This window comes from Pyrus communis, chromosome 5 (assembly GCF_963583255.1).
Source record: "Pyrus communis chromosome 5, drPyrComm1.1, whole genome shotgun sequence".
Lineage (NCBI taxonomy): Eukaryota > Viridiplantae > Streptophyta > Magnoliopsida > Rosales > Rosaceae > Pyrus > Pyrus communis.
The window spans coordinates 24,300,729-24,316,350 of record NC_084807.1 but is presented as its reverse complement, the minus strand read 5'-3'; the positions used below and the strand labels follow the sequence as shown (position 1 = coordinate 24,316,350).

Here is a 15,622-nt window from a genome sequence, read left to right as displayed (position 1 = left end):
ATCAGCTTCCCCCACATTTCTCTTTATTATGATCAACAAATTGAAAACAAGAAACATGATTAAATAGGAGTGTGCGTGAAACTAGAAAATGTGTGCATCCTTATCAACAATAACATCATGATTATTAACTATTTATTTATTCTTGTTAATGTCATGAGGCGACATGGAGTCATAGACGGGGCAATCTAGTCAACAACATGCTGACGTACCGAGATAACATCGATTTAACAAGCGTATTTGCAACCTCGCATAATGCATTGCAATTTGCAAGAGTACTAACTATGAGCGTACTCATATGAAGGCAACTGCTGGCTTTCCAATGTACCATTTGCATGAACCTTCCTCTACGCTAGAAAAAACTAGCTAGCGAGTCTTTACGTTTTACTTTTTTTCCTGGATGATGCTACACTTGCACGTTTTTCATATCGTATTTGTTCTTCCCAATACGAACATTTACTAAATAACGTCCAAGTCATATTCTGCTATCTATGATAACTCTATTTGTTTTTCAATTTTCTTTCACTACATCTGCAAGCTCGACATGGCTTTTTAAAGAGCTAATTTAGAAGAGTAATGATATACTTACTACATTTTTCATACTACATTTGTACCACCTTATTAATAGAAGTACGACCCACCAATACCTGTGGTCTCTTCCTATTAAAGTGGTGAAACAAATGTAATATGAAAAATGTAGTAAGAGTATATAGCATTTTTGAAGAATTATTGCAAGTGCCAAAGTTGTTTGTTGTGTTCCCCAAACCGTCAACCACGGCATGCATGCAGAAACCAGCTGTGGAATCTAATTCGGACGCTAAAATTGGCTCCTTTCATTGCGTCAACTTATTGTTGTTAGATACCTAATTGGACTTGACTAACATTATAAGTATATAAAGTCTATGTTGCCACTGAGTAAAGAGTTGTAAGCGTGTAAAACTACTTCCTTAAAGTGGCTGGAAGTTGCATCCTTGCTGTCTATGAGTCATCTGTCAGTATACACATGCAGTGGCCTTGCTGTCCACTATGCATAATCATACATCCTTAACGTGGGAACCATATTCCAATCTGTAAAGCACAGTGCACTGCATGTGGATCATCATGATATGGAGTGGATGAAACAGCAGATTGACTTGGGTTAACACTAACAACTTGCAGTAACTGATTTCTACGATAGATGGAAATCAGATGAAATCTGTGTATATATATAATCCAATTCCCTACTTGTGAAGCATCGTTCTGAGATTAAGGGTTCTATCACCTTTGGAACATAAGGTCTTAAACAAGTAGAAGAATTGCATTTCAACAAAGAAAGGATGACTGCTCCAGGTATCATATATAAACTGCATGAATGTAATTTGGGATACTTGTTATACATCAAAGTTTATATTTATATCAGTTTCCAACATTTGGTATCAGAGCCAAATAACAAGTCCTAGATTCGTTTTACTGCTTTATTATTATGATAAATGTATGATGATATATTTGAAATGTATTTTATATATCTCTCGAGTAGTGCAGTACTTGATGTACTTCTGATATTCATCAAAGTGAATATTGTTATTGTATTTCGTGGCTATTAAGGGGTCTTAAAAGATTCATAGCATGTTCATATATTTCTCAAAAGGGAAATATATATAAATTGCATGAAGGTTAATAAATTGTATGAATCATTCCCTATAAAAGTTTGCAATTGTCTAGTCCAAAGACTTGATGTATCATTGCGATTGTGGAATATTATGGCCAATATATGCAATATGGAAGGCAGTTTATGATTTTCACTCAAAAGTGCGATGTAAACTTGCAGCAGTAACTGCATACTCTTATTTGTAACTAACATTTCTATGACTGCTCCAGTGGTTAATTGAACACAGGCCATTGGTTGAAGGGCGTTGCTGTCTTGAACTGCACCAGCTGCCTTGTACCCGTGGGCTGCTTCCATGAACTCTGTTTTGATGAAGCCAAAAGTTGATGAGCTTGGTTGACGAGTTTGGCAGTAGGGATATTCAATAATCACGCTGCAAACATGGGTGTGGTTGAATCTTTTGACTCAGCTGCTGTATGAAAGTAAAGGTTGTTCTTTCATTATAATTTGCCTTATGCTTTAAATAAAGCATGGACTTATGTGCTGGTGAATTTTACCATGTTAATGGTTCAGGTTTTATTTCAATTATTGTGTGTATGTACAAATATATGTATGCAGTATATTGAAATATTGTGGACTGATGAAAGATTCAGACCGAATCAGCTTGGTATTATAAGCATTCCATTGCAGCTAAATAAAAGCTTGACAATGGTGGAGCACTCTAATAAGTGGGAGCTTGGAAACAGAGCTTTAAATTTGTTTCGGTATTTGCATAATGCATATTTGACGGTTTGTGTTTCTTGCCCAAAGGTGTAACATAAATCTGTGTTGTTTGATGTTGCACTCTTTGCACACAGTTTGAGCTTGATGTTGTGTATGTATGTTAAAGCAAAGGGGAGTGGAGATTGGGATTTATGTTGAACTTGAATATGGTTGCAAAATGATGTGAATATTGGTCGACTGCAGTAAAGTCTATGTGGTTAATTTAAAACTCATGAAATGTTCACATTCCTTTCCAAAGAAGGGGATGTATAAATTGTTAGAAGTTTTAATCACTGTATAGCCACGTTTGTTGTTGCTGCAATGTTACAACTCAATTTTGAATGGTGGGACTTAAGCTCCTTTTAGTCCTAGTTTGGATTCAACTGCCCTGTTTGAGTCTGTCTATGACTCTCTCCGTGAAATGTGGTGTCGTGCGGATGGAGACCATGGTGAGGATATTGGTCTAGAAGATTACTGGGTTGCCTCTGATATTCCGAATGGTACCAGCTTGGTGGACTAATGTACACGACTTCAATGGTTTTCTGGCTAATACTCTTCTTGGTTGTGATTATAATTGTTTGCAATTATAATTTTTCACATAATGCTTTTCTTTGTAAGTCTTGTACAAGAATGATCCCAACGGAAAACAACTAAGGTTGCAACATCTGGAACAAATAATCATGTTATTTAACCATTGGACAAATGTTTATTAAATCTTCACCAAAGTGAGATTTTATGGAAATTTTGGTCTGGGTGCTGTTCTATGTTTGCCAACATATAGGATGGTGGAAGAGGTGATACTGCATGCTTGTGCCGAAACCATTCATGAAGTAAGTGATGCCTTTATCTGATTATTTGGATGTGGCTTTGTTTATTAGCTTTAGTTGATGTTGTTTGGGATTTCATGGGTCACATACTAAAATCATGCAAGTGTTATATACATTTATGTATGCATGTGTGTAAATATACATGATAATAATTATACGTATCCATTTTGCTTATGTGAAAGATATGATATGTTATTATATAACTGTTGAATATAAACCAAGTTCCCAGAAAAAGTCATTGTTTCCTTGCTCTGCGAAAGTCGTTTCATTTGGTTTGTTTGATAGTAATTTACCAATTCTACACTTCCTTAACAGTGATATAGTGTAAAAGGAGTGCGGACAGGAAACAGTTCATGAGTCAGAGTGATAAATCTATAAATATACATTTGACTTCATTTGGTCTGCATTCAAATCTGAAATTTTGTCTAATATTTTTTGTTTTGGAATGAACTGTCTATGCAAGTGCTCCAGAGTGTTTTCCAGCAATTCGCATTGCTTTATTGGATTTGTTTTCACACAGGTTGATCCTATAACTATGAATACTAGTGATGAAAGTAAATAATCAATGATTGCTTGCCCAAGTGGGAGAATTAGTGAAAGAAAATTGGGCTTCACACTCATTAATTTATTTACAATAAGTGTATAAATTCTAGAAAACTTAATGGGAGTTGTTCTTGGTTATTCTAATCATATTGTTTAAAAAGTTTTGGGCATTAGGTTATTAAAGCATTATTCTATCTTAATCTATTGTGTGATGGTTGTACATTAAAGAGTTAAGGCAGTTTATGTCTCTTGCTCAAAAGTGTGACATAAATATGCATGACCATATGCACTTGTTTTTACGGCCGCTTGAGTTTTGAGGTAATTTTGAGTTAAAGATTGCTTAAGTGGTTTTGACTAAATAATTATTTTGTCATGGATGACTTCTTTACCTAATGTTTCTTGACTTCTTCGGAAGGTTGCAATTATAACAATAAAGTCTTTTATGATAATATTTTCTGCACAAACATTTACTTCTTCACGAGAACTTCTTAGCAAGATTTTATAGTGCATACTTGTGTAAAAGATTTTAGGTACTAGATTATGTAAATTATGGTTTTAAAACTCATAACATGTCAATATTCTTTTCCAAAGAGAGGAATGTATGAATGGTTTGAGATGTTTTCAGGATATAACATTTTTAAGAAAATTAAGTTGACCGTTTTCTTGTCCAAAGACTTGAAATCTTGGTTGTTTTCTTAATCCTTTACATGGTTGTTATACAATAAGGTTACATATCAAATGGTGCAAACTTGTGCTAATGGAGAAGTACCAATGGGAAAGGGAGACAGGTTGAATAAGTCTCAATGTCCGAGGAATGAAATTGAGAGACAAAGCATGGTCAATAAGCCTTATGCGTCTCTAGTAGGTAGCTTGATGTATGCACAGGTCTGCACTAGACCTGATTTGGCATTTGCCATCAGTGTGTTGGGAAGATATCAGTCGAACCCCGGTGAACAACATTGGGTTGCAGCCAAGAAAGTGTTAAGATACTTGCAAAGGACAAAATCCTTTATGTTGGTTTACAAGAAAGTAGAGAACTTGGAACTAGTTGGCTACACAGATGCTGACTTTGCAGGTTGTGTGGATGACAGGAGATCCACGAGTGGCTACTTGTTTTTCTTGGCAGGAGCAGCTGTATCATGGAAAAGTGCTAAACAAAAGGCGTTAGCCACATCAACTATGGAGGCCGAGTTCATAGCATGTTTTGAAGCTACCAAGAGAGGTTTGTGGTTAAGAAATTTAATCAGCTGCATGACTATTGTTGATTCAATTTCGAGACCACTAACCATATACTGCGATAACAAAGCTGCAGTATTTTTCTCTAAGAATAACAAGAAGTCTGAGGCAACAAGGTTGATGGACATCAAATATCTAGTAGTGAAAGAACATGTGAGAAAGGGTGAAATCACGATTGAGCATATTGAAACAAATTCAATGATAGCTGACCCTTTGACTAAGCCATTGGCAGTAGGAGTATTCAAGGATCATGTCTCTAAGATGGGAGTGCTTGAATCTCTAGAATCTGCTGAAGTGTGGGAGTGAGAAAAACTTGATGTAAGTCACATGTATATTTCAAATATGTCTTCGAATGTTATTTATGTTGTTCACTATCAAGACCTACTGAATCATATGCGCTTGTTGAGCCTATTGGTTGTCTGAGTTGCTGACTGTATGCATGTATATGTCTATTCTAGTGTCTTGATGATTGGAGATGAATAATTCGAGGGATGCAATTCGATGAATGCATCAGGATCTTCCAAAGTTGATCCATGAAATGACTGTTTTGAATGAATGAAGGAATATAAATTCATTGAAAAGTCTAAAGTTTCTTTCTACATATTAGTTTTAAGTATTTGTGGTTTCAGGGTGCTTGTGTTGTCTATAAACACATGATTTTCTGAAGTTCAAATATTTAAATTAATTATAGTAGTTGAAAGGAAGTTAGTATGCGTGAAACTTGATGTGATCACATGAGGTATCAGTGTTGTGAAGGGCATGACTTTGATTATAATGTTTAGTCTGTGTCCATGTGGGAGAATGTTAGATACCTAATTGGACTTGACTAACATTATAAGTATATAAAGTCTATGTTGCCACTGAGTAAAGAGTTGTAAGCGTGTAAAACTACTTCCTTAAAGTGGCTGGAAGTTGCATCCTTGCTGTCTATGAGTCATCTGTCAGTATACACATGCAGTGGCCTTGCTGTCCACTATGCATAATCATACATCCTTAACGTGGGAACCATATTCCAATCTGTAAAGCACAGTGCACTGCATGTGGATCATCATGATATGGAGTGGATGAAACAGCAGATTGACTTGGGTTAACACTAACAACTTGCAGTAACTGATTTCTACGATAGATGGAAATCAGATGAAATCTGTGTATATATATAATCCAATTCCCTACTTGTGAAGCATCGTTCTGAGATTAAGGGTTCTATCACCTTTGGAACATAAGGTCTTAAACAAGTAGAAGAATTGCATTTCAACAAAGAAAGGATGACTGCTCCAGGTATCATATATAAACTGCATGAATGTAATCTGGGATACTTGTTATACATCAAAGTTTATATTTATATCAGTTTCCAACAACTGTTACTTATATATACAGAGTTTTATTTTGTAGCCTAGCTACAATGGGGTTCTCAAGCATTCATATTAGCATTTGGTTTATTTTCATGAGATCAACTCTTTTTTTTTTTTCACATGTTTGATTTTTTTTGGCTTAAATCTATATGGTTAGTAGTAATACATTTTTCAGTTATGGCTTTTCAAAAGAAAATTTTTATTTTCGGGATTTTATTTTAGATTTCAAATCCATTGCCAGGAAATTTTGCTAGATTTGTCTCCAAGGTGTGGGAGCAGGCATATCTAGACTTGTTTGTAGAAAATATTTATCAAATTCTTAGAGAAATTTATGAAGATGTCGGTGTAGTTTGACAAATCAAAGCTAAAAACCGCGTTGATCCAATTTTCTTTCTATTGACTAACAAGGCTGTGATGGCTATTAATTCCCAAGTCTTTGCGTCATATAACAGTGACTTTCATCTCTTACTAATCTTTAAGGGGACGTTTGTTTGCCCTCACTAATTATCACTGGACTAGATTGAACTAACTATTAGTCTAGTCCCATGTTTGTTATTATGCGGGATGATGAGTCGATATTATACTATATATTTTACCCTATTCTGAGCTATAATTTAGTGGTTATTTTGTGAGAATTTTGGTACTTTGATTTATATTCTTAATGTAGGACATTCGACTTCTTCTGGAGCAAAACATGATAAAACGGACGAATTTTGTAGTGATTCAAATTGGAGGACGTTGATGTGTCTCTCAACTTGATCGTGTCAAAGTTTCAAATTTTTTGATCAAGCAGTTTATTTATGGCAAAGAAATAAAAGAGTAGCATGCAGTACTATCAAAGTAACGTTTTGGCTTATTTGGGCTTTTTGGTGTCCAAGATGATGTCTTTTGGGTTCGAGGCTTTCTGCAATTATCTTCAGGACATCTCAAGCTTTAATTCAAGTCGTTTGGGCTTGTTTTGAAGCCCTAGAAGTCCAATACGTGGCTAATTTGTGGCTGGGCAGATTTCCCAAAGTTAGAATAGGAATGTATTTCATAGTTATCTTATTCTATTATGTTTTTTAGTTTTTAGAAGACATTTTCTAGTAAGGATTTTAATTATGTAGTAGTATAAATAAGGCTTTTTAGCCATTAGGGTTGAAGGACAAAAAGAGAGGAGAAGAACACATAATATTTTGGAGAACTTTGTTAGGCTTTGACGATTTGTATTTCAAGGTGTTTTCTATTCTTGTTTTTAATAATATTTGTATTTCAAGGTGTTTTCCATTTAATAATATTTGCAGGTTTCAATTATTAATCATCCGTTTAAACTATCTAATTGTCTTAATGCTTAGCTACCATTAGGATCTTTAGAAAGGTAATCTGATGTAATTTTGGTTTGAGGTCGGTCCCTGAAATTGACGAAGGTTTCATGTGGTTAATATGTGCAAGTTCACTTAGAATGAATACCACGTCTAAAAGGTTATATGGTTTTTCAAAAGGTTTCACAAAGCTTAATGAGACATGCATGTTTAGATTTGATCTGAATACCATAGATGGGTTGCATGTTTGATGTACGCTCTATGTTGGGGGTCCAAGTAGGCATATGTTAGGAAAACCTAACCTTCAAAATATGCATGTGTAATTCATAGGTAATTAGAAGAACTACATAAGATTATTAAGGTGACGACGAAATCCTAAGCTTTTACATTTTAATTTTGAAAAACCGTTTTCTTTTAGTTTATTTTATTTTGTCACTTTATTTAATTATTTTCTTTTAAATTCGTGTTTATTATTTGAAATCACAAAATCATATCCTTCCAAAACTTTGTTTTAAGTAATTTATTAATATTTGGTTTGATACAAATTATTCATTCAATCTCTGTGAAGAACAACTTTGCTAGAGCCATATATACAATTACATTGTACTCTTGCAAGTATTTAAAGTGTTTTTATCCTTACTTTTGCAAATGATAAAAATCCTATCACGGGACTAACCTTAATGAGATTAGCCGAAAACAGTTATGGGATGCTTCTTACCCATCTCATTTGCACGAAAGCAGTTCCGGTGCCATAAAAAGGCTCCATAGGCTATACTCCCCCAGCTAATTTTTTTTTTTATCTTTTGTGTATATATATTATATTATTTGTGCCTGCACTATATTTTTGTTTATATCATGATTTTTGTGAAGTCGCACATGAGAACCTAGCTACTTTTTGTGGTTACTAGAAAATAAGCTCATGTGTTGCGGCGTGAACCAACTGTTTCATGCGTAACTGCAAGAATAAGACACATTTCAGGCGTAACTGCACGAATAAGACACAAACTACGACATAGATAGCTTCAGTTTGGCTACATATAAACAAATTCAAAGCTCAAGACCTGAAGTTGAGCTCAAAAACTGGAAATCAGCATCCTTTCTTCACTAATCGGACAGTAATAGAAAAACCCTAATTCATATTATTCAGATTACAAATACACAGGCGACCAAATAGCTAATAAAGCTGGACAATTTGATCCCAATCCAACACAAAAATTGTTCTGGTTATACATGTGATACCCGCCAAAAATACCTACCAATTCCAAATTAAAATGGAAAATGAAATGAAGCAACATAAATTGAATACAATTTGGGGAAAATTTTCTCACCTATGGCTCCGAATCTCCAAGGGGTCCTGATCGGAGTAGGCTCCAAATTGGCCCGACACCATTAGGTTTTTTTTTGGGGGAGGAAGAGAAGAGAGGGAGAGGAGGAAGAGGGGGGGGGGGGGGGGGGGGGGGGGGACACGGATCTACTGTGAGAGAGAGCATGCGTTGTCCTTTTCTTCTATCCAGCCGCTGGATCGCAGTTCCTTCACAAAAAATTATTGGAAAATTTTATTTAAACTCATGTAACCTTTTTTTACATTCAATTTAAATTTTAAATGTTAATTGTCATTTTTATCCTATCGCATAATTACCATCAAGTACAAGATTTAAAAATAAAACTAAAATTTATAAATAAACCCACCCACTTGTTATCCTACATTTATTCTAGCTAAAATCCTAATAGATCTTATAGAGAAAAAAAAAGTTCTTTTATTGATGAATGGTGATTTTGAAGTTTTGATTTCTCCAACTAAGGTATGACTGGATTTGTTGCCATGCTTGTTTGTCAATTTGTTACCGTGCTAGTTTGACAATTTGTTGTCGTGCTGGTTTGGTTGGTCTTATGGCTCTTCTTATACTTGCATCTGTAAACACTTGGCTTTGCAGCTTCTCATTTGAATTTACAATTAACTTCTTCAGCCATTTAAACGATCAATTAACTTGTTGATTATAATCCAACAAATTCTAGAAACAAATTGATCAGAAAGTAAGGAAAAGATGAATTGCTAAATCCCAGATAATTAGTTCCAGAACTAGGAATGCTTCAAATTTTTGAGAAAACAATTGATTAGGCAAACAATGACAACTTACATTAACAGTAGAGTAGTTTTTTTTTTTTTTTTTTTCAAAAGAACAAAAATTTGCAGAGAGGAAAGTTGGTTTGATAAGAGAAGGTGATGGGGGTTATTTATTGTGGTGGTGTTGACAGCAACCCAAGTAACTCGTTTGGTTGAGAGAGAGAGAGAGAGAGCATGTGTCTTGGTTTGGTAAAGAGAGCAAATATCTTGGTTTTGTAGCAGAAAAAAACAGTAGCCATAGGAAATGCAGGGGAGAGAGAGAGGAGGAGAGGGGGGGGGGGGGGGGGGGGGGTGGGGAGCAAAGGATGCGTAATGTTTTTATTTTCGAGCGTCTTTGAAAAAAAATTATTCAATTAGAGATTTTTTATAATTGGGTGTAAAGACAATTTTACATTTGAATTGGGTTTAAGAAGGTAGTTTAGGTAATAAATTTGGGTTTAAAGAGATATTAATTCTTTAATAAAAAATAATATGGGTGTAGAAAGAGGTTACATGGATTCAAATAAAATTTCCCAAAATTATATGCATGTGTTAGTTTTTCAAGTTCTAGTCTTGCAATCGACTAAAGAACACCATAATTTAAGAGTTCGAAGGGGTTTACCTTTGGATTCTTCCGCTTTCAGATGGAGTTGCTTGGCGTATCAGACTTCTGAGCTTCTTCTTCTTCTATAAAAACATAAAACTGGAAAATTTTCCATTCCCATTCAGTCCTATTCTGATGAATGTGCCTGAAACCATGGCTAAAAAGTTAAAAGCCAAGCTCCAATCCATTCTCTTCTAAGATAACTTCTCAACCAATACAAAGAATTGAGTAGGTGGTGATGGATGAAATAATTCATAATTTTTTTTACATTTTTATTATTTTCCAATTTTTTCGTGGAGCCATATTAAATCGAATGCTTAAAAAAATAATTGATACCTGTAAGGCTAAAGACTGCTTTCAAGGCCTCTTGCTTTTCCTTGTTGTCATGTAAATCCAATTTCAGTACCACCTTCTGCAAAAAGAAAACAATTTTCAATTAACAAATTGTTTTGGGAGAGAAAATGGAAAGTCATTAGTACAAATGCCAATGTTAGGAATCTGAGCCACTGAGATTTGTTAATGTACTGATATCGTAATATAGCAAAGCATAGCTGCATGAGAGTATGACTGCTCTCTATTACTTACCAGTTTTAGTGAGACGTAAACAAAACAATTCTCTTCACTATGCAGAAATCCCTACAAAATAAAGACAAAGTTAAAAAATTCGAACATTGAGATATAATAGCTTGTATAAACGATGTTCAAAACATGAAAACTGACAACTAATTAAAGATATTTTACTTGTAGTTTTCTGAAAACAAATTCAATAAAAAACATAAAATTAATAACCACCCAGAAATTAATCGATGATTTATACGAAACTCAGAAAAATTACTAGAATTCATATAAAATTACATAAATTAAATGATGATTCAGAAAAAATGGAATCATATCAAAAGAAAATTTAAATGAACAATACTCCAAAAACTAAAAAAAATTGAAACGAAGAATTCTACAAAAACATGAAAAACTTAATAAAACCCAATTTAAACGAAGAACTCCATCTGAAGCAGATTTTCGCATGCAATAGTTCTAGAAGATGCCTAAGATGATAAGGAGTCATTTGAGACCATCAACTCAACCCCATTCGAATGCAATCACAAAATCAAAAAGGACAAAATGGGCCAAAAAAATGAGGAAGTACCTACCTTGAGCTTGAAAGATAGAGGAGGAAGAACGATGGTGCCCTTCTTCTGCAGAATTTTGCCGAACAACTGGAGTCTGAAATGTTCTTCAAAGCTATAAGAAACTGTTACAGAAGTTATTGTTATTTACATTGAAAGATGTTTGAGCTTTTTGAAAGAATTTTTACATGAAGAGCATAAATTGGGTGAAAGAAGCTCTTTGAATTCTTTGAACCACTCTACAAATGGCATGACCTGTAAATGGTTGATTGTGTAACAAAAATTAGTAATTGAAAAACTTCCAACTCTTTCTAAAAAAGAACATTTGAGACTCCAGCTGATTTAGGCAGGACTGAGGAGATAAAGATGAGTATTTTCTTCCTTGACCAACCAAATAATGGAAGAGAAGGAATTTCGATTTCTCCCCTTCTTTTTCCCCTCCTTGCAGACTACACACACCATTCAGAAAGCAATCACATATTTAATTCCTCTTGTAGCCATATCTTCTAACCCCACCCAAATTATATACAGTTTATTTAATAATGCAGTCATCTTCCAAGAATAAGGTCCAAATCCGCAATCGGTTCCACTCTGCATGTCTATATTTCTATTGAACAGAACAATCTGCAATACACTTACTCCCATTCTAAATCCCTGTAACTTACTGGGGTAAAAAGACAATTCCCTTGCAAGAGCAAAAACACTATGTTTGCTACTACTTAACTTAAATACTTACGCCAACAACAATAACAATAAAAAATTAGCACAGAAAGCATAAGTCCGTAAAACACAAAGTACATACCACATGCAATGAATGACAACCTCAGAAGCTGATGATTCTTCTAGCCCACATATATCACCAAGAAGTGCAGCATCCCTATGAAACATAGCTCCCTGTAATGGTCAAGAAGAAGAATAACACAGAAAATAATGAAAGAACAGAATCAGATGGTGGAAGCCAATACCGAACCGAATATAATTAAAATTACACATTAAAAATAGCCCCCTGTACTTGTTCATTTGCTGCCACCTCTTCCTCCTACATTATACACATTAAAATTACATGGGGTGCTGTAATTTTATTGTTTTCGTTTTAATTAGTTTTCTTATCATAGCCTTGTTGGAATATAATAAGTGTTTCATAGCGCTTTGTGACTTGATCGCATATGATCTTATGCTCCACGACCTTACAAAATTGTGAAAAGAATCTTTCGAACTCATGTGATATTCAAATTGAAAATTCTTAGTGAGAATATAATTATTAATCGGTTATGCAATGAAAGACATAACGAACTCATCCATTGGAGAATACAATTACAACACCTTTCATTAACTATGGATGGAATACCAGCAGCAAAAATTTTCTTTGTTTTGAAGTCATTTTCAAAACAAATCCTGGAATCGCTCACAAAAAAAGATGAATTACATATAAATTTAATCATAAAAAAGAAGAAAGAAAAGGTGAGAAAAGTACCTCAACCGAAACATATAGGCAATAGTTATACTAAAACAACAATTAATTGAAACCATTGAAGGGGGGAAAAAACAAAAATGGATAAAAACTTAGAATTCAACAAAGATTATGTTCCCAATCTAAATACATATAAGCTCCAACACAAAATAAAACCCAGGCTTCATCAAAATATAAAATAAAATAAAACCCAGGTCTGTTCAGCACTAAGGTTCAGTTCATGTGGGCTTCCAAGAGGAAAGAGATGGGTTTTAGAGAAAGAAAGTTTTAGAGAGAGAAAATTGGGAAGGAACTGAAGAAGGGTCGAGGAGTTTTGACTCCTTAATCTTTTCTTGCTGACGATGACGACTCTCCCTCTTTGATAGGATACTGCCACGTGGCTTAATAAGATGATGACATGTGTACATAGTTGTTAGAAGATAAATAGTAGGTTGTAGCAATTGGAAAGGCAGTTAATGAAATTGTATTATTGTTCTCATGTTCTGTTACTATTTCTCTGTGCAATAAGATTGGTATCATAGCTAGTCATTCGTTCCTCTCAATCCTTCTCCGTTGTATATCGCGGCAAACGTTTTGCAAAACCATGGAATCGAGGGGTTCCAATATGAAAACCAAGTTTGAGGAATTCAAGATTTCTGAGGCCAAATTTCGGGACGAATTCAAGACTACCCAGGATTTAATTCTTCGTCAATTGAAGTTGATTTCGACAAAACTTGGTGTGGAAATTTCTGTAGCTAACTGACATATCAACCGTTCATCAAATCGACTTCTCCTCTCTCTCTTGAGAAATCGAGTTAAATTGTTCTCAAGCTTCAATCCTTCCACAAGGAAAAGGTTCGGGACCAAGAGAAAGTAGATGAATTCTGGTCTCAATTTCATCCAAGATACAAGCCAAGACTCATCCTTGTCTACGACCCATATTGAAGAAATTCAAGAAGGTTCGAGACTACGGCAAGCACCACGACGATTATTCTGCGACATTTCGTTCCAACCCCAGATTTCAAGAAAGCTTTGGGTTCTTTCGAAGTGCATTGGCTAGGAAGAATGAAAGGGTTTTCGATTTACTCGATAAGCAAGTTGGCGATTATGTGAAAAGTCCTCCATTTCTTGATTCTGTTTGCAAGACAGGCACTGCTAAGGATTTGGTTTCTGGACTCCCTATTTCAGAATTGTTGGAGAAGAAAGATGAATCGCCTTCTTCTCGGCCTATTCTTGAAAATAAGGTTGGGTTCCAGTTGATTGTTTCTGTTGGGACGATCAGCAAGCTTCAATATCTCAAGAATCTTGATCATGGTAACAAATTTCATCCCTGTTCTGTCTCTGATAAATTTGAAACTCATGATATGATTCAAGGAATTCTTAACATAAACTTTGGAAATTGGGTGCAAGAAAATCTGGGTTACTGAAATTGGAGAAGAAATCTACCTGTTCAGGTCGAAACGAGCGACTATTCTTAAATGTGATTGTAAGGATGGCAAATCCCAAGTTTTCATTTTGAAAATTCATGTTCCTAATGTTGAGTTCAAGAAAGCTAACTTGCGTGGTTCGCGTGCACTCTACCTGTTCGATAAAATGTCAAACTCAGGTTACATTCTTGATATTAAGCTTGGGTACCATATGAGTATTCGTGATAAAGATGGTACCAATTTTCTCGCCAGTTTTGAGTCAATAGATTTATTGGCAAGCTGCAAGAAATCAGGTTTTTGTGTTGTTTTCAATCATTCCATGGGCTACTACTGCAAAGGAATTCATGACAAATGTGAAGGTTTACCAAAAGACAAGATTTGGAAGGATCATTTGAGAATATTCAGGGAAATTGCTCGTATGCTTGCAAATGATTATAAGAAACGTGTGATGATTGTTGACACCTCCAATGAGATTGGTGAGGATGGTGATATACCCCATGGAGGAATAGGCAGTGCTAGACGAATGCAAGTCCCCTTCTCTGATATGCAACATACGGCCTTGATAGAGGTTGTTGAAAATCATATGCCACGAGTGATCGTAATTGATGAAATTGGCACTAAACTTGAAGCATTGGCTGCAAGCACAATTGCGCAACATGCAATTCAGCTAGTTGCCACTGCTCATGGTGTAACTATTGAGAATTTAATAATGCACCCTTCATTAGAGATGCTTGTTGGAGGAATACAGAGCGTGACACTGGGAGATAAAGAGGCCAGCCACAAGGGGGTTCAGAAGACAGTGCAAGAAAGGAAAGGCCTTGCAACATTTATTTGTGTGGTGGAGATAATTTCAAAGGATGAATTGAGAGTTCACTGTAGCTTAGAAACAACAGTGGATGTTATTCTCTATGAATTCGACTCAATGGATTTTCTGGCAATTTGTGAGTTGGGTTTTGTTCTTAATGCTAAAAAGATGAGTTTTTTTGGAGGAAGTTGACCCCTTGATTGTACTTGTTGAGACGACTTTTCTTGCTTTCAATCTATTTGATAAAATGTGGTTCCCCACTACTACAAAAGGGCCTTATAGTGTCAGTAGGTGGTGTCGGTTTAATATAATATAGTGTTAGACTAGACATTTGCGACACTTATTGAATATGACATCGGATTTACTGTCGCTTATAAGCGTCATAAACATTTAATGTCGCTTTTAAACAGACTTAAACATTTAATGTCGCTTAAAACCGACATACATTTTAATAATTTTTAAATACTAGTGTCGCTTTAAATAATATAGTGTCACTTTTAAGCGA

At 35.0% G+C, this 15,622-nt stretch overlaps 1 protein-coding gene across 1 annotated transcript; it reads left to right on the top strand.

The window, feature by feature from the left end:
• The first annotated feature begins 4,485 nt into the window (after window positions 1-4,485).
• Window positions 4,486-5,256, top strand: LOC137734458 (secreted RxLR effector protein 161-like). The gene has a single exon (XM_068473720.1). It carries the CDS (start codon window positions 4,486-4,488, stop codon window positions 5,254-5,256), a length of 771 nt encoding a protein of 256 aa, XP_068329821.1.
• The last annotated feature ends 10,366 nt before the right edge of the window (window positions 5,257-15,622 follow it).

Bases quoted from the DNA above. Each gene is read 5' to 3' on its own strand.
- LOC137734458 (XM_068473720.1), top strand. From the start codon at position 4,486: ATGGGAAAGGGAGACAGGTTGAATAAGTCTCAATGTCCGAGGAATGAA.